At 38.7% G+C, this 27,734-nt stretch overlaps 1 protein-coding gene across 1 annotated transcript in view; it reads right to left on the reverse strand.

Annotated features, from left to right (window-relative positions):
• The window catches only part of LOC121917216 (CD166 antigen-like), a 188,300-nt gene that overhangs the window by 64,475 nt on the left and 96,091 nt on the right, over positions 1 to 27,734 (reverse strand). Inside the window, exon 2 of the mRNA XM_042442972.1 lies at positions 1,133 to 1,233. Coding sequence (XP_042298906.1) covers positions 1,133 to 1,233 — 101 coding nt within the window. The remainder of the gene's footprint in view (positions 1 to 1,132; positions 1,234 to 27,734) is intronic.

Consider the following 27,734-nt stretch of genomic DNA (forward strand, 5'->3'; position numbering starts at 1 on the left):
GGGAGGCATAACTACATTCTTTCCAATTGTTTCTCTGAACCGAAATCCCCTTTTTGTGCAACCAGTCAGTGCTCTGCATCTCAGTAACCATACTTGAAAGCCATAACCAGTTTAATCCTTAGGAGTTCAGGTTGACCAGGGCCAATTCAAGACATCTTGCTTCTTCTAGAACAGACCAGATAACACCCTCTTTCCATTCTATAAGCTAAAGCCAGACTGACCAGCAGCTATCTCTTACATCCATTATGGCAATTGGCTAGCACAGCACAGCACACCTCAGAGAGACGTCTAGTTCAGGTGGCCAATGACAGGTTGTGTGGTATACACAGCTCTGTCACCCAACGTAGAAAAACAACTAGAGTGTTGTGGCTGTAATATTCAATAGGGGATTGTGAATGTTCTACTTGTTGACCTCTGCCTACCAAAGCCAATCTCATTGCTTTTGGCCACACAGCTGTACTGTACTGGCCTCCACATACTCTTGCCTTGCAACACTGAGATCAAACTGATCTTTCTGTTTTTAAGACTTTATATACTGTTCATATCAACATACATGTACAGAACTCTAAGCCTAACCTAGAAAAACCCATACAGAAAAATATCTGTGCTGCTGAATACATTATATATCCCACAGCAGTTTTTTTCTCAACAAAGGTAGTGCAGATTTTTTATTTTGTAGAGCTCTGAATATATGTGAGGTAAAGGAACAACCTCAGCAATCTAATCATCATTCTGCTGTGCCTAAGCTGGGCTCCTTTTATGCACTTTTTGCATTTTTAGATGCAAAATGAAACACCGTAACTGATTCTATGCATTTACTGAGTATTGCTGCACTGATGATAAAAAATACAGCAATATACAAAACTTCCTAAAAGCATATAAACACTATGATAACCTTGTCATCATAATGAAACATTATCTACAAGTGCACAATCACTTTCAAAATGACTAGACAAGTGACTCTTTGAACCTAATGCAAACTTTTAAAAAATCAAGTAAATGTTGTTGTTTTTTTTAAAAAACTGTCATCACATGCCTTCAAAGTGCATACCATTGAAGAAAATTTTTAGTGATTAACAAATTTCTTCCTGCATTTCAATACTAAAAATATTTAAAAATTAGCTATACTTACATATTTCCATTTCCCAAACATAAGTTCATCAGGAACTTCTAAATGGCAAGGCAAAATAATTGTATCTCCATATACTGTGTTTACTGTGTATAATCCAAGTCCTGTTGAGAAGAAAGAAAAAGAATATTAAGTGGGCTACACTGCAGACAGTGAAAAGAAACATGTGCCTATATTTTAAATGAGTGAGAGTGTATAGTAACAGTCTCAGAACATCCACAGGTTTCACACAGTCTACTTTAAACACAATTAAGTCAACTACATTCAATCTTTTTTCTTTAACTTTCTGCTAAGCAAATTGTGACTAACAAGAAATAATAGCAGTCAAGCGCATTGAATTCCAACATTCACCACTTTATTCCATAGAGGTTAAGATCTGAAGTCTATTTACATAAAATGCAATTTTATTAAAATTGGTTTACAGACAAAATAAATGACCATCATTTCCCCCCATTCAAATTGGTTACCATTTAATAGTTCACTACTTTTATTATTATTTTTAGATTATTTGATTTTATTGAAAAGCAACCTTTTCTTTTTCAACCAACCAAATCAAGATAGATAAATATTTGACTCTGCACATCTTTGATCATGTACCGATACTATCATACTTTAATGACATTAAGAACACTACAGCTTAATAAGCTGCTAATGAAAGATGTGAGTTAATCAGCATATCTTTATTTTGACAAGACTGATTTAGATAAACATTTTAACTATTACGGATGTGGTGACTATTATTTACAGATTTTTAAGAATTTAAAAGAGAGCAAATGTTTTAGGTGGAATAATGGAGGAATCTGGATGATTAGTCTCATAGACTCATGAAGTAGTGTCTAAAGTATGCACTAGAATCTTGATGAATAGGATGGTTTTTTAAAATCACTACCAACCCTCTGCTTTTGTCTGAAAAGTATGAGATTTATTTGTAGTTTGGCAAGGGACAGACTGATTTAATTGGGCAAGGGCAGCCTTAGGCTCCTCTTGACTCTGCTCTGATAACTATCTACAGCTAGCTTAGCACCTCATTGCCTACTTGTTTTTCTCTCTGTTAGTTTTATAAGATGTGTTCCCTCTCCCAGACAACTGTAAATTTGAGGGGTACGAACTCTGTTTATTTGTTGGGTTTCTAGTACATCACAATAGTGAATCAGTGCTCAGAACTCATGTTTCCAATCACCTCCTAAGCAGTAGATGTAAGTTTCAAAAAATGGCATTTTGAAGAACAAAGAAACTAAAAGTAAAGAGAATGTAAGATCTGCCCAACTAAATCACCTTTCTCAATGGTTAAGTCCCAACTGCCTTTGGGGAGATTTTAAGGATGACTTTTACATGACTTTTACATTAAGGATTTATTGTTGCAGCATGCCTTCAAGTTGTTTCTGACTTATGGCAACGCAAAAGAAAACCTATCACTGGGTTTTCTTGGCAAGTTTCTTCAGAGGGAGTTTGCAATTGCCATCATCTAAGGCTGAGAGTGTGACTTGCCCAAAGTCACCCAGTGCATTTCCATGGCCAAGCCAGGATTTGAACCTTCTTTTAGTCCAATGCTAAAAGCACTACGTCACACTGGCTCATTAAGGATACATCATTTTTTTCCTTGTCTTATTTGTTATGTGTCTTCATGTCAATTTAATCTTATGGTGATTCTATCCTAGGGTATTCATCATCAAGTAAACTTAGAGGAGATTCGCCTTTTTCTTAGGATAAAAATGGTAATTGTTGGTGAACCATTTTGCATTGTATCTATTCTACAATAATATAATAATACTCTTTTTGAGAGTAAATGTTCTGTAAAGTATTCAAATTTATTTATTTGTTAACTTAAAAACTACCAGAATTCTACAGGGTCAGAAATTAGCATAATATAAAGGTATAATCAGTAAAAAAACCCCTTATGATTAATTTATTAAATATGTACGCTTCACAAGCAAGTTCACAGAAAGATGTTTGAGAAGAAATGAGTACAACATATAGCTTATGAAGGGCATGTTTCTCTATGTTTAACAATGGTGCACAGTGATCTTTACTATGAGAATAAAGTTGTTATAAGCACCCAGGAGTGTCCATATTTTTATCCGTGAACAAACATTTGAGGCAAAACAATGTGGGCAACCATAAACTGTGTTCCAGCACAATTCCCATTATGGCCCTCAATTTTACCAGCATTTGTTTAATCTATAGCAGATGACTGGCAATTTTCTGTTGCATGTGAGCAGCCATGCATCCAACCAAAATATTTTCATCATTTTTCATTTTATATTTTGTAATTTGTAATCGTATTTAGTATTCCATTGATATGGTGATCTGACAAATCATTAAACTTGTTGTTGTTTTACTCATCATTTTTTCAGATTAATTTTTGTAAATCTTATCTAACAGTTTAGGTTAAAAATGGTTGGCTTTGTCCACTAGATGGCGATGAAGAAATGTATTTTTCCCCTGACATAAAGCATATATATCAGCTAACATTTAAAGATTAATAAGCATGAGCCCTTTGAAAAAAGAACATTAAAAAACTCAGAGGAACAAAGCCAATTTCTAAACATCAATAAGATAGACTGTGAAGAAGCAGGGGAAAGAATGCCATTTCTAGTTTTATACTTGAAATCCTAAAGTTAGTTTTGATACAATGCCAGAAAAAAAGAAAAAGAAAAATCTTTCAAGACTTCTCGCTGTTGACAAATTACATTGCAGTATTGCTTTTAAGAGAGAGAGAAAGAGAGGGAGGGAGAGAAATTTGAGATGTTGCACCAGGACAAACTGAGATCAGCAACAGAACATTGTTTCACACCAGATAAAAGGGAGGGTTATTATTTGCTTTCCTGCTAATGTACACTAAATGTCACCACGAGAGAAAAAAAAATCCCTTGTACCTGTGGGAGTTTTACTGTTGATCTTTCCCCTATACTTTCAAACAATACATTTTAAACCCTCCAACCCAAGTTGCTAGGAAAACAAGTGTACATGACTAAACAGTCAGTACACATCTGCAGGCATAGGAATGAAACTGCTTTTCGTCAAACGAGCCAGGAGAGATTAACAATATTCAGCCTATGACAGCACTTGCATGGTTGGCCACTTGTATGGTTGGCCACAGATTTTTTATGAACCCTTGAACTTAGCAAAGTGAGGCAGCTTAAAAAGAAATGCAACCAGATACTTGTGTGCAAATGTCAGCTTCATTCAAATGTAGTTTGCTTCTATATTATACACAAATTTATTCACTAATACTGCTGCCTGATCCTGGAAGCTATGCAGAGTCTGCCCTAGTTAATACCTGGATGGCGGACCACCAACAAATAGCAGGTGCTGTATCTATTTTTCAGAAGAAGGAACTGGCAAAACCATCTCTAAATATTCCTTGCTCAAGAAAACCCTGTGAAATTCTTGGGATTGCCATAGGTCGACATGTGACTTCAACACATACTCTCTCACACACACACCCACTAAAAACTAGCAGATTTGCCATGGCATAAGCTTTCTCAGATCACAGAAATCTTATTTTTAGTTATTAGGTTTGTTTGTATGAAAATATTAGTAATCAACGGCATATTTATCAAATAAGTAGATTTCATGGGAAAAAACAAAACAAAAACATATATGGCTACAAAAATAAAGAATATGAATTGACTACAATGCTAAGAAAATACTCATAATACTCGTAATTCACATCAAACACATTCTGATCATGTACTGATCTTTTTCAAAAATTTCATAACATCAAATTGGTCATAGGCACATATAGGGGGGGAAATGAACTTTGCCTCAGCCAAAGAAAAATAGTAAAGAAACGAGGGTATCAACAGTTAAAGGCCACTCTCTTACTGACATCAAGGTAGAATATCAGTGTCTCTCTTTCACACTACATAATTATATCATTTTCATGCCACTTCATCTGTTCTAGTGGATCCTATGGCTCAGATTTCTAGTTTGGTGAAGCCTTAGAGATCTCTGGAAAAGATTTTAACTATCCTAAGAAATCCTATAGTATCCTAGAAATTCCAGGATACTATAGGATGGGGCCATGACAGTTAAAGTAATATCAAAGATTTATAATTGTCTAAGGTGAAAAAGTCCTGTCTGCAACATGACAACACCAAGAACTGATGTATCAATGCACACATACACACACACAGTGCCATGGCACTATGTAGGACCTAAACACATACAAGTTAGGCAAAGTGCTCCTTTCTTGGCTCAGAGGATAACACTTCATGCATCTTATGATATATTTTCTAGCCCACAAGTCTTATACAATAGTATGCTTGGGACTTAAAGGCACTTAAATGAAATCCTATGAATTACATAATAGGTGTCAGTATCCCATTAGAGTTCTGCAACCAAGTTTGTTGTTGTTAGCTGGCCCTGAGCTGACCTTGACTCATGGTGGTCTTATGGATGAGACATCCTCACAACCCTCTGTTATTTTCTTTCTATCAACTTTCTTCACTCTCCAACTCTCACATCTGTACATAATCATGACCTGAAGAATCCTCACTTTGGTGTTCAGAGTTATATCTTTACACTTAGGATCTTGTCCAGTTCTTTCACAGCTGCCCTTCCCAATCTAGTCTTCTTATTATTTCTTAACTATAGTCATCAGCATTTTGCTGAATATTTGATCTCAGGTATGGGAACGATTTGACTATTTCAAATTTCTCATTATCTAGGATCAATTAATGTAGATCTTCTGTGGTCATTATTTTTGTTTTCTTGATGTTCAACATTAAACTGACCTGGGCACTTTCCTCCTTGACATTCTTCAGTAATTGCTCCAGGTCTTTGTTGGTTTCTGTTAGTAGTATTGGGTTGTCTGTATATCTTAGATTGTTAATGTTCATTCCCCCAATCTTCACTCCTTCTGCTTCTTTGTCTATGCATACCGGTTGAATAAATAGGGTGATAGCAGCCTTGTCTGACCCCTTTGCCAATTGGGAACTATTCTGTTTCTCTGTATTCAGTTCTAACAGCAGCCTCTTGTCCTGAATGCATCAGGACAATCAAATTTATGGCGCTTCCATTTTCTTGAGAGCATTCCATAGCTTTCCATGATCCAGGACATATTATGCAAATAATCTACAGCACTACTGATTTTTTAAAAACCTTATCCTAGTGCAATGGGAGTAGCTTGGCAGTAGCCTTTGTTTAACCAACAACTACTGTATATACAGTCAGCCCGCCCCATAGTTGGGCTTGCTTTCCATGGATTTGAGCTGATGTGGAAGGCAAGCCCTGGCAGAAGTAATGGGGCACGTACTTGCACGCCGCCATGAGCACGTGCCCCATTATTTTCTAAGGGGCTTGAGCATATGCTCTTTTCCCCATACGCAGGGTGTGTGTGTCCAGAACAGATCTCCCGCATTTAGGGAGGATGGACTGTACTCATGTATGTCTAGAAATTTAAGTCACAAAAATTACCCAAAAACCTGGGTTAACTTATTCATGGGTCAATCTAAGTACTATATCTTAACTTAAAAACAGGAATGATCCCCTGGTGAAAGGCAAGACTATAATGTTCTGGAAGCACTGGCCCCCTCTACTCTGTCACCCACCCAGTTTAAGAGTGAGTACAGTTATGCCTGCTGTAATTTTGTAAGTTCTTTGGCATTGTTTTCTTTTGCTTCATCTTTTGCTTTAGATCCTTTGCTATGTGCCCATACGTTTTACCCTTGACTTAGCCACAGGTCATATCAAAATCCACAATTTTGGGCCCAAAACTTATCTTTGACTTATACATGAGGTTGATGTATAGTCTGTTGAGTATATACGGTAAATGCTTCCTCTTACTTATGTGGTGATGGACCTTAAATCTGCTATTTATCTAAAACTAACATTTTTCTCAGAGATCATTACTAAAACAGGGTCTCTAATATGACATTTAGAAAGCAGAAAAGGTGATAAAATTCAGTTCTTAGTAGTGTTGGAGAAAAGTTTATAACTTCAGTATTCAGAAATACATGTTGCTTGTGGATACTGAAAATACTGAATTATGTACTGTATATAGAAAGCATACATTCAGAGAAAGCATATAGAATAAATGGAGCCAAGGGAATACTACTGGCCAAATGAACTAAGTGACAATACGGCAGGGCTGAATGTCATATAAATACAGATTGTATATGTATATATAGAGATATAAATTCCAAAAAACTGTTATTCTCCTTTAAAAATACTATTACTTTTAGCATTACTATAAAATTCCAAATGTGTATGCTTGGTAGTATTCATCCTGAAAGACAGGTTACTATTACCTGGGAATGACATTAACATGCCCCAAACAACATCATGAATTCAAGATATGTGGGATGAGAGCCAGCATCTGCCAGATCTACATTCAACAGTTTATTCACTGGATTTCAGAGGGAGTATTTGCATCACATGAAAAGCTAATGATCTGCAGCAACCCTGGTTTATCTTAAATGAGCAGCATGCTAGTGCATTGTTTGACCACTCCTGTTTGCAGCAGGATAAGTTAAACAAAACATGGGGTACACATCACAGGTGTTTTGTTTTCCTGTTGTCTGGCAGCAAGAAGCCTCCCTTCTCTGGTTTGTTCCCTCTCAGTAACCCAGAGAAAAAAAAGGTAAAAACAAACTCTAGTTCCTCACCAGAGAAAAAGCTGCTGTAATAATAAATCAACAATCAGCTACTGAACACAGTCCAGTGATTTCTTTGACAATTCTCACTGCAAGTAGGAGAGACTGAGCAGCATACACCAGCATGGTGGCTGACTAGGGTAAGCCAGGGGTCCAATGGATCTGTTCATATAGCTACAAAATGTTCACATGGCAATGAAATATTCATATGGAATAATGTACCTGATTAATGTAATGTAAATACTCATGTGTAAGTCTAGAAATTTTAGTCAAAAACTGATCCCAAAAACCTGAGACAATTTATTCACAGTTCAATGTAAGTACAGTGCTTTAACTCTTTTTTTTTTAAAGGAACTATCTCCTGATGAAAGGCAAGAGTGTAATCTGTCCTGGAAGCTCTGATCAGTCATTGGAGGTTGTGAGCACAAACAGTTATGCCTGCTGGAATTTTGTTATTAGCATTGTTTTCTTTTGATTCATCCTTTAGATCCTTTGTTACATGCCCCTAGGTTTTATCTTCAATGTATCCATAGATCTTATCAAAATTCATAACTTTTGCTCCAAAACCTGCCCACAACATACAAATGAGGTCGACTTATAGTCAGTTATACAGTTGTCCCTTCCGATTTGTGATGGATGTAGTTTTGGGCATGTTAATGTCATTCCCAGGTAATAGTGACCTGTCTTTCAGGATGAATACCACCAAGCATACACATTTGGAAATTTATAGTAGTGCTAAAAGTAATAGTATTTTAAAAAGGAGAATAATAGGTTTTTTTGGGGGGGAGAGTTGATACTGAGGAAAGTGGTGATTTAAATTAATACAAGTTGACATTGTTTTGTACTCACTAAACTGAGAATTAGCTCTGGGATAGTTTCTTGTTCTTCTCCACATCTTTAAACTGAGTATATACTACTTATCTTGAATAAGGCTTTGCATCAGTCACTCTGAACAGTGTTTTATGTAGATTTGTTTTTTGATGAGTAGAAAAATACATCTTTTTTAAAAATGTCAAAAAATAAACTTGGTTACCGTTTGAAAAAACATTTTTTCATGTCAAAAATTCAGATTTCAATAAGAAAAATGTGGGCTAGACAAAGGAACTGTTAAATGGATCTGTAATTGGTTGACCAGCCGAACCCAAAGGGAGCTCAACAATGGCTCCTTTTCATCCTGGAGAGAAGTGACCAGTGGGGTCCCACAGGGGTCTGTCCTGGGCCCAGTGTTATTCAACATCTTTATCAATGACCTGGATGACAGAATTGGGAGCATAGTTATCAAATTTGCAGATGATACCAAATTAGGGGGAATAGCTAATACCCCAGAGGACAGGATCAAGATTCAAAATGACCTGAATAGACTAGAAAGCTGGGCCAAAGCTAACAAAATGAAATTCAACATGGAGAAATGTAAGGTATTGCACTTAGGGCAGAAAAATAAAATGCACAGATATAGGATGGGTGACACCTGACTGAATGAAACTACGTGTGAAAGGGATCTAGGAGTCCAAGTAGACCACAAGTTGAACATGAGTGAACAGTGTGATGCGGCAGCTAAAAAGGCCAATGCTATTTTAGGCTGCATCAATAGAAATATAGTGTCTAGATCAAGAGAAGTAATAGTGCCACTGTATTCTGCTCTGGTCAGGCCCCACCTAGAATATTGTGTCCGGTTCTGGGCGCCACAATTCAGAAAGGACATTGAGAAACTGGAGTGTGTCCAAATGGTGAAGGGTCTGGAAACCATGTCCTATGAGGAACGACTTAGGGAGCTGGGGATGTTTAGCCTGGAGAAAAGAAGGTTAAGAGGTGATATGATAGCCCTGTTTAAATATTTGAAAGGATGTCATGTTGAAGAGGGAGCAAGCTTGTTTTCTGCTGCTCCAGAGAACAGGACCCGGAACAATGGATGCAAGCTACAGGAAAAGAGATTCCACCTGAACATTAGGAGGGACTTCCTGACAGTTAGGGCTGTTCGACAATGGAATGCACTCCCTCGGAGGGTGATAGAGTCTCCTTCCTTGGAGGTCTTTAAACAGAGGCTGGATGGCCATCTGTCAGGGATGCTTTGATTTGGATTTCCTGCATGGCAGGGGGTTGGACTGGATGGCCCTTGCGGTCTCTTCCAACTCTATGATTCTATGATTCTATGAAAAGAGATTCCACCTTAACATTAGGAGGAACTTCCTAACAGTAAGGGCTGTTTGACAGTGGAATGCACTCCCTCGGAGGGTGATAGAGTCTCCTTCCTTGGAGGTCTTTAAACAGAGGCTGGATGGCCATCTGTCAGGGATGCTTTGATTTGGATTTCCTGCATGGCAGAGGGTTGGACTGGATGGCCCTAGTGGTCTCTTCCAACTCTACGATTCTATGATTCTATGAAAACTGAAACTTTGCTTAGTTCTGTTTATAGTTATGAGCAAGACTGTGGGGCAAATCAGACCAGCAGCTTCAGCCGGTTTTGGGGCAGTGTGAGGACATGGCCTTCAGATGATGCATGCCACAATGCCACCCCCAAGTGAAAGTCATGCCACCCGCCTGACCACATTGCAGGCAGCACTGCAGCATTCCAACAGTGCAGTGTTTACATGCAACATGCCACAGGAGCACCAAAAAACCACTGCTGCAGCTTCAGTGCAAAAAGGAGCAGCATTTGCAGCTTCTTTTTGCATGGGAAAAAAGCCATATCAGGGCCATGGTGTGCAATTCCCACAGCCCTGACTCAAAGGGGCAGTGTCAAGCTGCCCCTATATGGCCATCTGTTTCAGCCCCATTATAGGATTTAAGACTTAAATCAAGCTAAAGACTATCAAACAATAGGAGCAAACACATTTTCTTCCGTCCTGTGGAGGAAGTAGGGGATTAGATTAGAAGTAGGGGAGTTGCCCCTTTGGGGGGAACAAGGGAGCATTTGGCTGGTAAAGGAGGGAATACTTTAATATATTGTAACACAGTTAATTTAACTATATTTTGATGGTGATATTTTAGTTAAGGTAAGGGGATGAATTTTGAGTTGTGTATATGTTATGGAATTGTTTTTACATTTTTGTAAACCACCTTGATCCTTTGGAAAGGCGGTATATAAGTAAAATTTATTATTATTATTATTATTATTATTATTATTATTATTATTATTATTATTATTCATCAGACAATTAGTATGACTTAGTAATACTTGTATATATACTTTGATATATCTGCTACTGAAATACTGGAAGCTTCTAGGATCAAAAGGTCATCTTAATGAAAATGTTAGAGCAAATGTACTATTTTGTGTACCTGCCTGGGCATGGTTTGTCAGAAAAGCAATACATCTCATTCTTTGTGAAGTATCTGGTATAACAAGACACCATAATTAAAGCATCATTAATTGCTTGGTTGCAGGGGCATGTGAAAGTGGGTGAAAAAAGAATGGAAACAAGTTATGACAGAAGCATTTTTGAGGAAAAGGAATTGATAACAAATTTACTTACAGCAGTGAGATTATTCATAGCAAGACTTGGGAAAACAAAAATAAAGGTAGAATTGGAGGACTGGTATAAAGAAATATGGAAATTAGCAATTAATGACAAATTAACATGCAAATTGAAAGTAAGGAAAGGACTATGTAAAAGAAATGATTTTGATGAGATATGCAGAAAATTTATTGAAAAACTATTAAGAAAAGAAGATGGAAATTACCTCCACGAGATCAAATGAAATTTTGGATGGAATGGCTCTGGGGAAGGGGAGCACTGAGGTGGTATATAAAATGTATTTAGATATAATATGGATTGTACATGTTTAAAATATGAAATCAAATGATAAAATTTAATAAAATTAAAAAATTAACCTAAAAAAAGAAGACAAAGCATTCTTAAAATCGGGGGATACAAGCAGAGCTTTAAAAATGCTATCAGAAACGTGACATATTTTTGAAATGTTTCCCCAAATTCTGTAAGTTCAAAAATTAAAATGGCATGCTTAGGTCCATCTGAGATTCCTTTTGTCTTGGTTTATCAGCACTGGTTCACTCCTGGATATTCCTTGAAAATTCAGAGAACAAAACTATTTTGTTTTTTTTCCTGTAAACTGAATAGCTTGGCTTCATTAGCAGAATACAATATGGTGGTTTTTGGTTTGTTTGTTTTTTTCCAAATTGCATCGTGTTCCTGCTAATTCCTTGTTAGCCTTTGCATGTGGAAAACCATATTATAGGTATATTAAGCCAAAGGTCCCACATTCCATACCATTTTTAAAAAAACAAATTATTCATCTATGATATCCACTTCTCCAAAAGTGGTACCCTGCTAGCATTTAAATGTGCTTTTTCTGAATTGTCAGAATTGACTATAGTAAGAAAGGCTAAATGACTTGCTTACTTTGTGTAAATATTTTATTATCCAGTACAGATTCTGCTGTGAACAGAAAAGGAATTCCTTTCATCTGTTTTTCCATATAACCTCTAGGGATATTGCATATGCGCGTGTATCTGCATATGCATTTTTGTACCTATGTGTGACCAGCATTATGGGAAAATAATGACAAGAAGTACATACTTTTTCAGAATTGAGGAGGGTGAAACAGTATCAGCAAAGTGGAATAAGTGGCACTGGAAGTGTGGGTTTTGTAAGTAATACAAAAAAGGGTACTAGCATGAATGCAAAAGCATTCATAAATAGCATGGCAACAATAGCATGCAGTGCAGATGTTAAATTTTTTAAAGGAACCAGGTCAATTAACAGTTGGTTCTGAAATGACTGAGGAGATGATGCATTCTGGAATTATTTTCAGCAAGTTATTTTTTAGTTAAAGGCAAATGAGATCCTACAGGAAGCTATAAAAACTATAAAAACACCAAGACAGCAGGGCCTTCTTCAGTTGAAACCTCACCAAATCTCAACTTTTTTTTTTGCATTTAAAGGAATCAAGGGGAAAAGTAATTTTTAGATAGCTTCCTGCAGACTCTCCAATAGCCTAAGAAAGGGCTGTGGCTCTTCAAATGTTGATTATAACTTCAAGAAGTCCCATGCAGCTTCCTTTTCCCCTGACAGCACCTGCAACAAGACATTCTCCTTGTCCCCACCCCATCCCATATGAGACTGTTCTGGGGGGGGGGGTGTCCCAGTTTTCCAAAGGCATATAGAGGCTATGGGAGAGGAAATATGTCTCAAATTATGGAATGTACCATAAAACTAGTCTGTCATCAAGGACTTCAGAAACACCAAACACCAACTCCTATCTTTCTACCACTGAATTTCGAATTTCATCAAAATTGACCCAGCTCCCAAAATAAGATGTCAGTGTGTGTGTGTGTGTGTGTGTGTGTGTGTGTACCAAACAACTCAATTATATTGGCCCAATATTAATAGTGATGTAAAGCTGCTTTGAAGTCTGGCTTCTTTGATTTTCTGACATTTTGATATGTGTGTATGAGAAATAAAAACACAGAAACACACATATGGCTAATACTATTTTGCAACCTGTTTCTTGAGAAAAATGTAATCCGATCCTTCCAGCAACAATGAATAATAACTGTAATCCAGGTACCTGCTCCTATTTAACCAAGAATTACCTTGCGCTCTGAGACCCCAAAATAAAAAAGATGCATGCTTGGCATGCTTATAGAGACATGCTTCATGCCTTTATATTTAAGGTTTAATTACAAAGCTCCTCTTTCACCTTCAAAGCTCCATCAATGGTGTAGCATGCTGTACAAACAGCCATAAACAATATTTTCTTCACCATTTTCATCTCTCAAAACAATGCCCTCCAACTAGGATTGATGACACAGGACAAAATTATTGGGGTAAAACTGGCCAGAACATTATTAACAAATTGTGATGCAACAGCAAATGTGAAAAGCAGGCACTTGTGTGGGAAAGGATTGTTAAGCCAAGACTTCCCAAATTAGAAACTCCCTGGGTCTGAATTGCGTTTTGACTTTTTTCAACAATTTTGTTCAAAAATCTGTTGTTCTCCATAAGGAGACATTGGTAAGAAATGATGATGATGATGATGATGATGATGATGATGATGATGATCATTATCATCGACAGCCAGCATGGCGTAGTATAAGTATTGCACTACAACTCTGGAGAACAGGGGTCCAATCCCTGCTTGGCCATGGAAATCTACTGGGTGACCTTGAGCAAGTCATACTGTTAAAGCTACAGAAGAAGGTGAAGAGAAACCCTTCACAATAAACCCCATGATGTCTTAAGGTCATTGTACATCGGAAACAACCTGAAGACACACAACAACAACAACAACATTATCTTCCACAAGAGTTAAAAGGAAGCAAACCTCATCTCAACAGTGTCAACTGGCACCACGTGGGGTGGAACACCTAGGTCTGTGGTGGTGAACCTATGGCACATATGCTTCTCTGGCACACAAAGTCATTTAGGAGGGCATGCAGCAAGACAGAAGGGTAGGAGAAGAGGAGGAACATGTTTGTCCCCTCCCGTGCCTTTAGCTGCCTCTCTGGAGACAGTTAAAGGCCTGGGAGGGCAGAGGGGAGAAGAGCAACAGGCATGCTCCACTGAGGAATCCTACCTTTAGTGTTCAGTTATATATCTTTATGACCTTAACTAGTTCCTTCATAACTGTCCATTCTCAGGTTTCTGATTTCCTGACTGTTGTCTCCATTCTGATCAATGTTTGATCCAAGGTCCAGGAACTCTTTAACTATTTTGCTTTTCTCATTGACGAGGTTGAATTTGTAGTTCCTATGTGGTAATTATTTTTGTTTTCTTTGTGTTCAGCATTAAACCTGACTTTGCACTTTCTCCTTTTATCTTGGTTAGTAATTGTTCCAAGTCTGTGGTATTTTCTGCTATTAGTATGGTGCCAGCCGCATGTCTTAGATTGGAGATGTTCCTTCCTCCTTTCTTCATATTTCTCATATTTCGCCTAAATGTCATATGTAAATTTTATTGAAATAAATGACACAGGCATATGCTTAACTTTGTAATTCAATTTTTGGAAACTGTGACTGGATAGTATAACATATAGAGATTTTGGCGATAATACGTGCCCCATGTTTATAGTTATTCCCATTGAAGATATACCATGATGTGTAAATTGTTCCATGTGACTTCATTTTGGCAGGCTTCTACCACCTGTATTCAGTAAAAGCAATAAACTGTAATTTGTCAATTGGAATTCCTTCAACATAGTCTTTGAATGTTAAAACTAAAACTCTTCTGTTCTGTTTAGGATGCTATAATAAAAAATATTAATTTTCAAGCTGCCATTGACACACAGCATTTATCTTGTCCTGCTGCCTCAGCATAATTGAACATCTTCAACTGATTAGCTATTATAAGATGGCACAAAAGAAATGAGGTGGAAAGCAAATTGTTAGCTTTCCCTTATTATTTTAGTTTTTGTATTTTGTATTGTTAGTCACAAGTAAGGAGCTCTCTCACTCCAACTCAAAAGCCATTTTACATATGAGGAATATAAAATGGATCAAATTAATTATGTTTTTATTTTTCGTACAGGGGTCTGTTATACTACATGGGCCAGTTACTATTACAGCTGGCCCTTCTTATACATGGGTTTTTTATACACAGATTCAAGCATCCACAGTTTGAAAATGTTTTTTAAAAAGTATAAATTTCAAATGATTTTCTATTTTTTATAAGGCACACCATTTTGCTATGTCATTATATTTAATGGGACTTGAGCATCCATGAATTTTGTTATCCACAAGGGATCTTGGAACCAACCCCCAGTGTATAACAAGGGCCCACTGTACTAGGCATTCCTGTACAAGTTGAAGCAAGAAAGTACATAGAATAAGAGGTGCCATCAATAGAAGGAAAGGCTGCAATGAAGAAAAACAGAAATACAAAGTGAATAAAGAAGGGTTAAGTCAGCTATTGGAGTGATTGGATGCAGTATACTTGTTCAGGGACAAATTACACTGAAAGAGCATTTTCTGCACTGAAAGATAGAGGTCACGATAAAAACAGACAATTAACTAAAATGTCTCCAAGTAAAAATGGTAATTTTGCAGCAAAAAATATTTCTTTATTAAAAACAGAGAAAAAGATGGCAATAAAAACCAAGAGAATAGAGTTTACTCAGTGCAAGCTGTTTCTCAGTGTAAAAGAGAGGAAAAACACTATGGAAGCTAAAAATCTGTTTCCTACGCAATGTAAGGTTAAAACGCACATATAGATTTCCCCATTCTCCATCTCTAGGATGGCTTAAGAGCAGAGCAGGAAACCAGGTCTCAGAGGGGGAAGCAAGTCTGAGAGATTTCGCCTCCCCCTCTCTGTATTTAACTTGGGGATTGTCTCCTAAGAGTGAAGAAAACATCTCTGGATGGGGCAAAACCTGGCCTCAATATTGTTCTAAAAAAAATGTGCTCCCAAAGGGCAGAAGTGAACTTCCCCTTCAGGAAGTGACAATGACTCTTAAGTTGTCTTGGCAGTATCAGATCATGGGGTTGCTCACACAGGACAAGGATAATCAGTATAGATAATCAGTATAGACCCTCTTTCAAATCCAAATAGGTTTGTTCAACTTCTCTGAAAGCTGCATGATACCTCAGTGGTGTGTAACACTCTGGATCAGTTTGGCAGGGTCTCCATCCAGTGGAGGTTAACAAGACAGTTAAACCATTTCCTTGTCAGCAGGAAGGGGGGGATGAGGGAATTTCCAATTTCCAGTTTAGAATAAGACTTTATTTCCTACCTTCTCATCCTCAGATGGACAAAGATCCTGGCCATCAGCCTCACCAGTCCAGTATGCTTTCTTAAGCATTTGTTCACTCTGGCAACAAACAGCTTTCCTGTCTTATTATCAAAGTCTAATACAGTGGTACCCCGGGTTACGAAATTAATTCGTTCCGCCGCCGCTTTCGTAACCCGAAAAGCATTCGCAAGCCGAAATGCCATAGGCGCTAATGGGGAAAAGCCGCGATTTCGTGCGAAAAAGCGCCGAAAAGCACCAAAATTTTTTTCGTAACCCAAAATAACCTTCGTAACCCAGAACAGGTTTTTTTAATGGATTTTTTTCGTAACCCAGAAATTTCGTAAGGCGGCGCATTCGTATCCCGGGGTACCACTGTATTCATATTTATTGAGTATAACCTGTAATAGAGGGTCTCAGGCTTGTGGAAGGACCTGAGAAATCTTATATCCGATCTGGGGCCCTTTCACAGTAAACAGTTGTAGTGCTATGATTCCACTTTAACTGCCATAACTTCATTCTATGGCATCCTGGGTTTGTAGTTTGGTGAGGTGCTAGGGCACTTCAGCTAAAAATCCAGCTAAATATCCCTTAAACTGCAAGTCCCAGTGGTCCATAAGATGTTGCCATGTCAGCTAAAGTAAAATCATAGTGCTATCATTGTGTAGTGTGAAACAGGATAAGATTATCATAAGCAGAAAGTACGGTTCCACAATACAGTTTACAAAACAACATAGCATTTCTTAGAATTTGCTCAATGTATATACATATTCTTTTTTAGCCTTGCTGGCTCTTTTGATACACAGTGAAATCAACCAGGAGTTGCCCAAAGGTAGATGTCATCTGGTAGCCAAAGGTGTTTTCTCTTTGTCACAACTGAAATGACTGTACTGATTGTCTTTCATCTTCCTTAACCTGGGAGTAATTTGCATAAATTCCAAACTGTAGTTCAAAAATATGTCCTGTTCTATAGGTCACTGCTACTCAAAGTAGAGATCCACAGGCTGGAGCTGTTATTCTATGAAACTATACTAATTTTGTACAATACTGTACTGGTCTCAGGCATTTTGGGGGGAAATATTGCTGGTCTGCCAGATCAGATAGCCTGAGAAACATTATCAAAGAATATCTCATTTGGTAATATGAATTCTATCCACTCTCAGAAAATGTTAAATTAGAACCAATTCCTAATATAGGGAGTGGAATGAAGCACATATTATGGTCTCCTCAGAGCTTTATCACATCAAAGAGAAAAAGAAAACAAGCCATAATGTTGAAAGTTAGCTTATCAGGTAGAAAGGTTCCTGTCATGCTAATTTCCTTTGGCCAGGGAAATGTTTAACTGCTGACCACTTCTATTCTGAAAACTACTGCATATGTCCTTCAAACATTTGAATTAATAACCAGGATAATATCATACTCATTACTTGCATTTTATGGTCCCCTATTCTACATGTGTCTAAATTATACACAATCAGATTTTCCCCTTGAAAGGTCACAGCCTTCCAAAATACCATTTAGTATCTTCTTTTCCCCTTCTTTTCCTTCTGTTGCCATCTCTATGCCTACACTTGTGAAGTCATTCTGAAGGAAAAATCATACAGACATGAAGATTATTGCTTAGATGGATTCCTCTTGATACTTTTCCTTTATTAAACTTCTACATTAAAAGAAATTGCTTTAGAGTTCTCTAATATTTACATATTTTTATTGCTGCTAGAGGGTGTTGAACAAAGACTTTTTGAATTTCTAATCTGCTCAAGGAAACTCTCTGACTACCTGCTCTGCAAAGCCTGCTGCATATGAAATGTTTGTTTCTTATTTATTTTTTATGTACTTGGTAAAACAATAATAATCAGGGTATTGTGTTTTCAAGTGATCCCACTCACTGCTGTTAAAATTTTAATTGCTAGAAGATTGGCAAGAATATATTTTCATCATAATAGGGTGTAATACTTTCAAGCTACAACTCTGGAAATTTAATGTCAGTAACATAAAACTCATGGCATATCTTCTAAGAGATGTGTGATGGAAAAGCAGCTTTTCTCATAAATGACTTTGGAAAATGCTTGTTGCTGATATTTTACTCAACATCAGTATCTTTCTTAGATTCTGTATGATGTTAGGGAAACATTAATGACCCAGTTTTTGATGAACGATGGGAGACACAAAGTTGTAGCATACAAAATAAGGTAAGATCGTCCCAGAACTTTTTTCACCGTTGCTTCTTCTTCATCCTCTTTATGGCCACAAGTAATTTAGATCATAGTAAAGGTATATTGTGTCCTCAAGTGCCATCTCTCCTATTCTCTCTCTTCTTGTCTTTGAACAGAGTAAGCAGTTTATGTTTTTAGTAAGTTCATACCCATGGCAGATATGGAATTAATATAGTAAAGAATTCCTTCCCCCTCTCCAGAGAATCCTGGAGAACATGGAGACCACTGGCAGAGATTTCTCAGCATTCTCACCAAATTAAAATCTCCAAAATTCTCTGGTAGAAGCTATGACATGTTTGAAATGTGGGCAAATGTTTATCTCACATAAGGTACTGTGTGTCAACTTTTTCTCTCTATTAAATTCACCATTTGTTGCTGAAATAGTGAAAAAGAAATTATGAGAAAGGCTAAGAAATTTCTAGAATTTTTTGCAAACAGGGATATGAAGACTCCAGGCTTATGTTAATATCACAAAGTGACCCAAACACGTTTTCCCTTTATTTGTGTACCCTGTGCTTTCCTCTCTTGAAAAGATCTCTCCTGAAAAGACATGTTAAGATCAAGCTGTGTTCCCCTGGGACTGTCCAGTCTTCTGCCAATTTGGTGCCTGAAAACTCCACTTTTGTTTTTGTTTTTTTAAAAAATGCTTTCTATTTGCATTTGTTACTTTTTAAAACAATGAACTTGGGCATCTTCCAAGCACCTATAGAGGAATGAAGCAGTGGGAAAATCCCAGTGGAGGCTTTCCAGGAAGTATGAAAAGTTAGGGGAAAGTACATGGGAATGGTGCACAAAGTGCAGAATAAAGAGCACAGGTAAGCACAGAAGACCTGCAATGTTGGATTGAGCTGAATTTTTTTATTAAATTCTCAGTATCCCTGCACAAAAAGGGGGAGGGGAAATAAACTGACTCTTTTACAGGGAATAACCACCACCACCACAGAAGGCACAGTATAAAAGTAAAGCAAAGAAAAGTTGTCAAAGAAAAGTTGTCACAGAATAATAAAAAAAGAAAATAGGGGAAGGAATGTTTTATTTTATACTAATAAAAACAAGGAGCCCCAAAGCATTTAATTGTAAAGGTATAAACCAAAGTTCCAAATGCTTTGGAGGCAAAAAAAAAAAAAAAAAAAGGTTATAAGTGATTTAAAAAGCAGTACCTGAAACTATAGTTCACAGCTGTTCAGCAGCGTGATTACAAAAATATGGAACAGCAAGAGTAAAAGGGCAAAATAAGCTAGAGGGCAGGAAACCCTTCTTCAGGTAAAAAACATGGAGTGCAGAAAGTGGAGATAATAAGTAATGAGGGCTGAAAGTCTGAGAGGAGAAAATCATGTAACACCTTTGCTTAGACGACAAGGCTCTCCTAGTCCAACTGTTAAAGGACTACGGAGAGGCAATACGAGCAACAAAGAACTCGTTCTATGGTGCTCGTATTGTGTCCGCTGAGTCGCGTCCGGCAGAGTTGTTCAGGGTGGTCAGGGAGCTAACTCAGCTCTCTCCCGCCCTGAACCAGATCCTTGAACCTTTTAAGGCCTGCTGCGACTTTTTTAACGACTTTTTTGCGGATAAAACCTCTCGTATAAGCGAAGGTCTGAACGCCGACATTATAGCAGAACCTAGGGTAGAAGTGTCCAGAGCCTCCGTGGACTATGTTAAACTGGATCAGTTTGAGTTGGTGAGTACCGAGGATGTGGACAAGATCCTCGGAAGTGTTTGGAAAACAACCTGCTCTCTTGATCCCTGTCCCTCGTGGTTAGCAGCCCAGGGGGGACCGGCAGTAACATTATTGTTACGCCGGATAGTTAACACATCTCTGAGGGATGGGCTATTTCCACCTCAACTCAAATTGGCCATTGTAAAACCTATTTTAAAAAAGCCCTCCCTCGACCCCCTGGTACATAATAATTATCGGCCTGTTTCGCTGCTACCATTTTTGGGGAAGGTGATCGAGAGGGCGGTTGTGATCCAGCTTCAGGCGGTCTTGGATGAAACGGATTATCTGGACCCATTTCAAACTGGCTTCCGGGCGGGTTACGGGGTTGAGACGGCCATGGTCGCCTTGGTCGATGATCTCCGTCTGAGCATAGACAGGGGAAGCGTGTCCCTGTTGGTGCTCTTGGACATCTCAGCGGCTTTCGATACCATAGACCATGGTATCCTTCTGGGACGCCTGGCAGAGGTGGGAATCGGGGGCACTGCGCTCCAGTGGTTCCGCTCCTACCTCTCCGGGAGGTCCCAGATGGTGCAGCTGGGAGACGTGTGCTCTGACAAGAGGCCCCTTAAAACCGGGGTCCCTCAAGGAGCCATTCTGTCTCCCATGCTATTTAACATTTACATGAAACCGCTGGGAGAGATCATCCGGAGACATGGGGCGCGGGGTTATCAGTACGCTGATGACACCCAAATTATTTTCTCTATGTCTCCGACTGATGCAGTGACTGGGGATGGCGTCTCTCCTCTCGTGGCCTGTCTAGAGTCAGTAATGGGCTGGATGAGGGAAAACCGACTCAAGTTGAATCCAGAGAAAACGGAGGTACTAGTGATAGGTTCTCCTGGTCCAGGAATGGCGGTGGTTCGACCTGTCCTGAACGGGGTCACGCTCCCTGTGAAGGACTCCGTGCGCAGTCTGGGGGTGCTTCTTGACTCTTCGCTTCACCTGACAGCACAGGTGAATGCGATGGTCAAGAGCACCTGTTATCAGCTTCGGCTGATTCGCCAGCTGCACCCATACCTGGCCCAGAGGGACCTAGAAACTGTTGTACATGCTCTGGTAACTTCGAGACTGGATTTCTGCAACGTACTCTACATGGGGCAACCCTTATACCAAACTCGGAAGCTGCAAATGGTGCAGAATATGGCAGCCCGGTTGGTCACTGGTGCTCCCAGGACCAGCCATATAACACCGGTGCTGAAAGACCTCCATTGGCTGCCCATCCGCTTCCGAGCTCAATATAAGGTGTTGGTGATTACCTATAAAGCCCTAAATGGCGTGGGCCCAGGATACCTAAAGGACTGCCTTTCCCCATACATTCCGCCTCGCACCCTCAGAACGTCTGGGCAGCAATTACTGAAGGTGCCTGGGGCTAGGTTAGCCTCCACCACACGGAGGACATTCTCCACGGCTGCCCCAGCCCTTTGGAATACGCTGCCCACTGAGCTCCGCTCGTCTACCACCCTGGCCCAATTCAGGAAGGACCTAAAAACCTTCCTGTTTCAACAGGCATTCCCCGAATAAAATCCTGTGGGCCTCCCTCCTCTTCCGTGGCCAAGAGGTTGGGCTATGGGGCTTTTTGTCTGTTATTTTATTGTATGGTTTGATGGTTTTGTATTTTAATCTTTTTGTATTATATGGCTTGTTGTTTTTAACCCTGTTGTAAGCCGCCCTGATCGCAGGAAGGGCGGGATATAAATAAAAATTTTATTTTATTATTATTATGTAAGGCTTTAAAGATTAAAACAGGAAGATTACAGCAGAACCTAGTTAGTCATGACCAAAATGAAGGAGCAAAAAAATAATCCTAGTGGCGGATTATTGAAAAGAAACCAAGGGACCATGAAGAGTTAATAGAAGACCAAACCAAAGAAGACTGTAATAAGCAAGGTGAAAAACAAAGCATGAAGTAAATCTCTGCAGAAGCAGATAAAAAAGGTCTTATTTTCACAATTCTATAAAGAAAAAAGTAGCATGACTCAATACAGTCGCAATGGGAAAAGCAAAACACACACACACACAAAAGAGTAAAAACAAAACCAAGATTAGCAAGAGAAGGAAGAAACTTGGAAAAGGATAATTTGGTATTTGACATTTTTTATAACCACAATTTAATTTTGCACCATAATTCCTGTATTACCTTCCTCGTTATGGCTAACTTATTTTCAAGTGGCAGAAGAATCATCTTAACATCTTTAGAAGCTTAGCAGCAGATGTTCTGAATTCCTAACCAGTTCCAAAACCAACCCTCTCATTCTGCAAAAATATGGAAAACAGGAATGATGACAACACTTTGCTCAGTTAGAGGCCTGAAGCTTGCTTTCCTTCCATCTTATGGTTGCCATCACCCAAATATAAAATCAATGCAGCCTTGTCTAATATATAAGAACTAGTAGGTGAATATAGAATGGAAAGTATAAAGTAAGAATTTAAGATCCCTAAAGAAATGATTATTGAAGAAAGTAAAAGAATGAAGTGAAAAGTTAAATGAACTGTTGAACATTAAAAATACCACAAAGAATTTTTAAAGCTAACTTTAAAGTAGATGAAGATATTGAAATAGTTCATGATTTCTCATATTTTGGTGAAGCATTAACCAGAGTGGGAATTGAAGTAATGAAATCAGAAGATAATTAGAACCTAGAAGGCAGCTATGAAGGAACAAGACAAGATTCTAAAATCATAGAATCATAGAATTGGAAGAGACCACAAGGGTCATCCAGTCCAACCCCTGCCATGCAGGAAATCTAAATCAAAGCATCCCTGACAGATGGCCATCCAGCCTCTCTTTAAAGACCTTTAAGGAAGGAGACTCTCCTACACTCCGAGGGAGTGTGTTCCACTGTCGAACAGCCCTTACTGTCAGGAAGTTCCTCCTAATGTTGAAGTGGAAATCTCTTTTCCTGCAGTTTGCATCCATTGTTCTGAGTCCTGTTCTCTGGAGCAGCAGAAAACAAGCTTGTTCCCTCCTCAATATGACATCCCTTCAAATATTTAAACAGGGCTATTATATCACCTCTTAACCTTCTCTTCTCCAGGCTAAACATCCCCAGCTCCCTAAGTCGTTCCTCATAGGGCATGGTCTCCAGACCTTTCACTATTTTAGTCACCCTCCTTTGGACACACTCCAGTTTTTCAACATCTTTTTAAATTATGGTGCCCAGAACTGGACACAATATTCCAGGTGAGGCCTGACCAGAGCAGAATAGAGTGGAAGTATTACTTCCCTTTATCTAGACACTATACTTCTATTGATGCAGTCTAAAATCACATTGGCCTTGTTAGCTGCCACATCGCACTGTTGATTCATGTTCAATCTGTGGTCTACTTGGACTCCCAGATCCCTTTCACACGTAGTTTCACTCAGCCAGGTGTCCCCCATCCTATATCTGTGCATTTCATTTTTCTGCCCTAAGTCCAGTACCTTACATTTCTCCGTGTTGAAATTCATTTTGTTAGCCTTGGCCCAGCTTTCCAATCTATCAAGGTCATTTTGAATCTTGTAATGACTTAAATAGTATAAGCCAGTGAATATCTCATGTATATGTACAGGTGTATAAGCTGGTCTGGGAAGAAAGTTGATAAGAAGAAAATAAACTCATTTGAGATGAAGTTCTGGATAAGTTATGCTGATACCACGGACTGCTAAAAAGACAAACAAATGGGTTCTAGAGCAAATCAACACAGAACTCTCTCTAAAGACCAGGCTGACTAAGATGAGACTGTAATACTTTGGCCATATCATTAAAAAACAAAATACACTAGAGAAGATGATAATGTTTTATAAGGTGGAGGGTAGTACGAAGAGAGGAAGACTGCACTCTAGATGGAGAGACTCATTCAGGGAGGTGACAGCCATGAGTCTACAGGATCTGAGCAGGGGTGATGAGGATAGGGTGGCTTGGAGGTCTCTCATCCTTGGAGTCACCAGGGGTCAAAGTTGCCTCAAAGGCAGCTAACAACAACAAAGAGAAATTTTAAAAATAGAAACATCCCCAACAAACAGTTTAAAGAGAAAGATCATATTTCAAGTGGGAACCTGGATGGGAAATCACAAATTCTTCTTTCACTCTGCTATTGCATTGTTGGCAGAAGGGTACAGATTTCACTCAGCAACTTGCTATGATCTGAGTGGAGTCGCAGAGGAGGAGGAAGAAGTTGGTTTTGGATGCATGGTGCCCTTTGCTATGATTTGCCCAAATCCAGTATTTTGTTTTGTCCTACACCTGGTGCTATTTGGCGCAGACACCTTTGATGATTTGGGATAAAGATAGAGGTTGTTCAGATCGCTGCTTTTCTGCAGAATCCAGGTTGATTATGATACCTAGCATATCAACAATGTTGACACATACTTAACTAGAGATAAATTTTATATTTTAAAGATAGTAATATGATCAGTCTTCAATGCTATATTTTTTTTAAAAATATATGACTATGAGATAGTCTGCAGTGGCCAAATAAAGCAGCTTCTAGCTGCTTTGAAGGCAGAGTATTTAGACAACGCACAAGTTCAAAGTGGGTAGAAAGCAAAAGGAAGCAAACGTGATCACCAATAATGCTCTGGAGGTAGTTATAACATACACAAATCAGATAGTCTAACAGGGAGTCATGAGGTGAAGGGAGATGAAGGGGACATAAATGGAGGGCCTCAATGACTGAGCTCTGGCAATGTATCACTCGCCACACCGATACATGCAGGTATCCAATGGAATGGCATCTGAGCAAGAAGGGAATAATTTGGTCACAGGTTTGTGTGATGGTGTGCATACATGGTGGGAACATGACCCAAAAACATCAACTGTGCAGTGAGGCATGATACCATGTGGTGCAGAAAGAGAGGTTTTGACCCACATTCAGAAAGCCCATAGAATCAGAGTTGGAGGAGACCACAAGAGCCATCAAGTCCAACCCCCTGCCATGCAGGAAATCACAATGAAAGCATCCCTGACAGATGGCCATCCAGCTTCTGTTTAAAGACCTCCAAAGGATACTCCACCACTCTCCAAGGGAGTGTGTTCCACTGTCAACAGCTCTTAAATAGATCTTCATTGTACAGCAGTCTCTTTCTTCAGTATAATAAATTTTTTGAAGACAGCCAGATTATTTTGAAATTGCAGAAATACATTGCAGTCACAACTTTAAACAGTGCTTTTCTCATTATGTTTTGGCTATGCATAGTGGAATATTGTCTTAGGGGAGTGACCATAATGCCTTGGATCCAAATAATCACACAGTTTCATATTCCCAAGTAGTCATTTCTGTAGCCATCTTTCTATAGTGGGAAGACTTTGCATAAATAAGGTCCCAGATTCAGTCACCAGTCACTCAAGGTAGAACAGGGGAAGACTGTCTGTAATTATGCAAAGACAAAAATTTTATGGATTTTAATATGACCTGTGGATAAAAGTTAGGGGCAATGTAACAAAAATGTAAAAGACAAAGGAAAGAACAATGATGGCACGGCAAAGAACATACAATATTCCAGGATAATTGTGTTGACCCTAAAGGCTGGATGGATTATGAGGAAACTACAGTAAATGATAGCTATGCGATGAGTGGAGGAGGTGAGCTGGACCTAAGAAAATGTGAACATGTCAAAAAGGATGGAAGACAAAGCAAAGAAAATGATGACTGTTCAATGCATGTAAGGATTCTTAGCTATGAAATTGTTTTTACAGCATATACAGTCCCTTTGAAACCACTTACCATTTGGGTGACTTAGAGAAAAATAATATTTCAAAAGCGTAATATGAACATCCTTTTTATTAACAATAACCAAATTTTAACTGGCTTCATCAGGGAAATGTCAACAGATACTTCCTATTCGGGAGTGGTTTGAAAAAGTACAGGGATTGATTCTAATGAACAAAATGTCAATGCAAATTTAGGCCTTGCACCCTAATTTCAAAGATGTTTTATTGGGGAATAGCTTCTTATTTCTATATATGTTAACTCTAAAACGGGGGTATATAAAGAGGCTGCTAAATGGATTCCTCTCTCTAAATCATGTGTGTGTGTGTGTGTGTGTGTGTGTGTGTGTGACAGAGTGAGAAAGAATTTATTTTGGCATGTGATTTTTCAATTCTGAAAAGAGTAAGTAAAAATTCTATATCATGTAAGTGAAAACTGGTGATTATATTTTGAATCAATGCAATGTCTTTACCTGTTGGGAGAAAAAAGGCCAAGTGAGACTCCAACGGAATGGAGTTCCTGAATGTGGAAGCCACCACCAAGAAGGCTTCTCCCATGTTCTTATCAAATGCATTTGTGATGCTGTGAGAAAGACCTCTCCTGAGGATCTTAAAGTTAGGCAAGCTCAGAGGGGGAAATGCAGTCTTTATTAGGGCAGAATTAACTATAAAAGCAATCCACATTTAGTCAAAACTCACATAGTATTAATATCTTTTTATTTTTATTTTTGCTGTGAGGAAACAGAAGTGAAAGAGATTTGGATTTGGCCATCTTCACTGTTCATCTGTTCATCTACAAAACTGGCACAAATATGGGGGAACCCCAGTCAATTCATAAATACATAGAATCTGGGAATTTTTAGAAACCACTGCTAATATTCAGCAGCCGCTACATAGGGGTGAAACATATGAGCAAAATACTGCAGCTTTCAGCTGCTTTGAAGGTGGGGGGGGGAGGGTTTAGACAATGAGTGAGGCAAAAGTTGTGCAAATTGAAATGAAGCTGTGCTCTCAGGCTAAAAATCAGAGCAAAAATTGCACGGAGCAGCTTGAAGCTGCGTGGTATAGCCTGCCCATGGGTTGCCCCGTGGGCTACCTTTGGTGTGGGAGATGCAAACAGCAAAGTGTCCACCCACTTTCAGATAATACGGGATGGAGCCACTTTTTCATGCCTGTCTGCTCCGGCCCATAGTTACATATGTGTTAATTCAGTAAAAAGTTTCTCCAGACCATTTCCACAAGTGACTGAAGGTGCATCAAGAAATTGCGACAAAAGTGCTGCTTCTGAATTTTGCAGCCTTACTCACAGGTGTGTATGTGTGTGGAAATGTCATCTTCCTTGTGTCTTATTGTGCTGTTGGTTGTTAACATGGACTAGGATTTACATAGGTTTACAGTAAGACTACATAGTCTTGTGAACACAGAGCAGTTACAGATCCATAATTTTAGGTTACGAATCTGTTATTACAATACAGGATGACAGCCACATTATTTATTTTATGAATATAATATTCTTTTAAATGTGCACTTCCCAGTGGCAGGGAGTAGGTGGATATTTGTGAGGTTTACAGTGACAGATAGCCAGCAAAAAGAGGGCTAGGTAAAAGGACCAATATACATATATGCAGGGAGGTATGCATGCGAAAGATAAACAAGGCTGGATGAGGCCATGCCCTGTTTATGAACATGGGGGGATAAATT

The sequence above is a fragment of the Sceloporus undulatus genome, unplaced genomic scaffold, assembly GCF_019175285.1.
Source record: "Sceloporus undulatus isolate JIND9_A2432 ecotype Alabama unplaced genomic scaffold, SceUnd_v1.1 scaffold_12, whole genome shotgun sequence".
NCBI lineage: Eukaryota > Metazoa > Chordata > Lepidosauria > Squamata > Phrynosomatidae > Sceloporus > Sceloporus undulatus.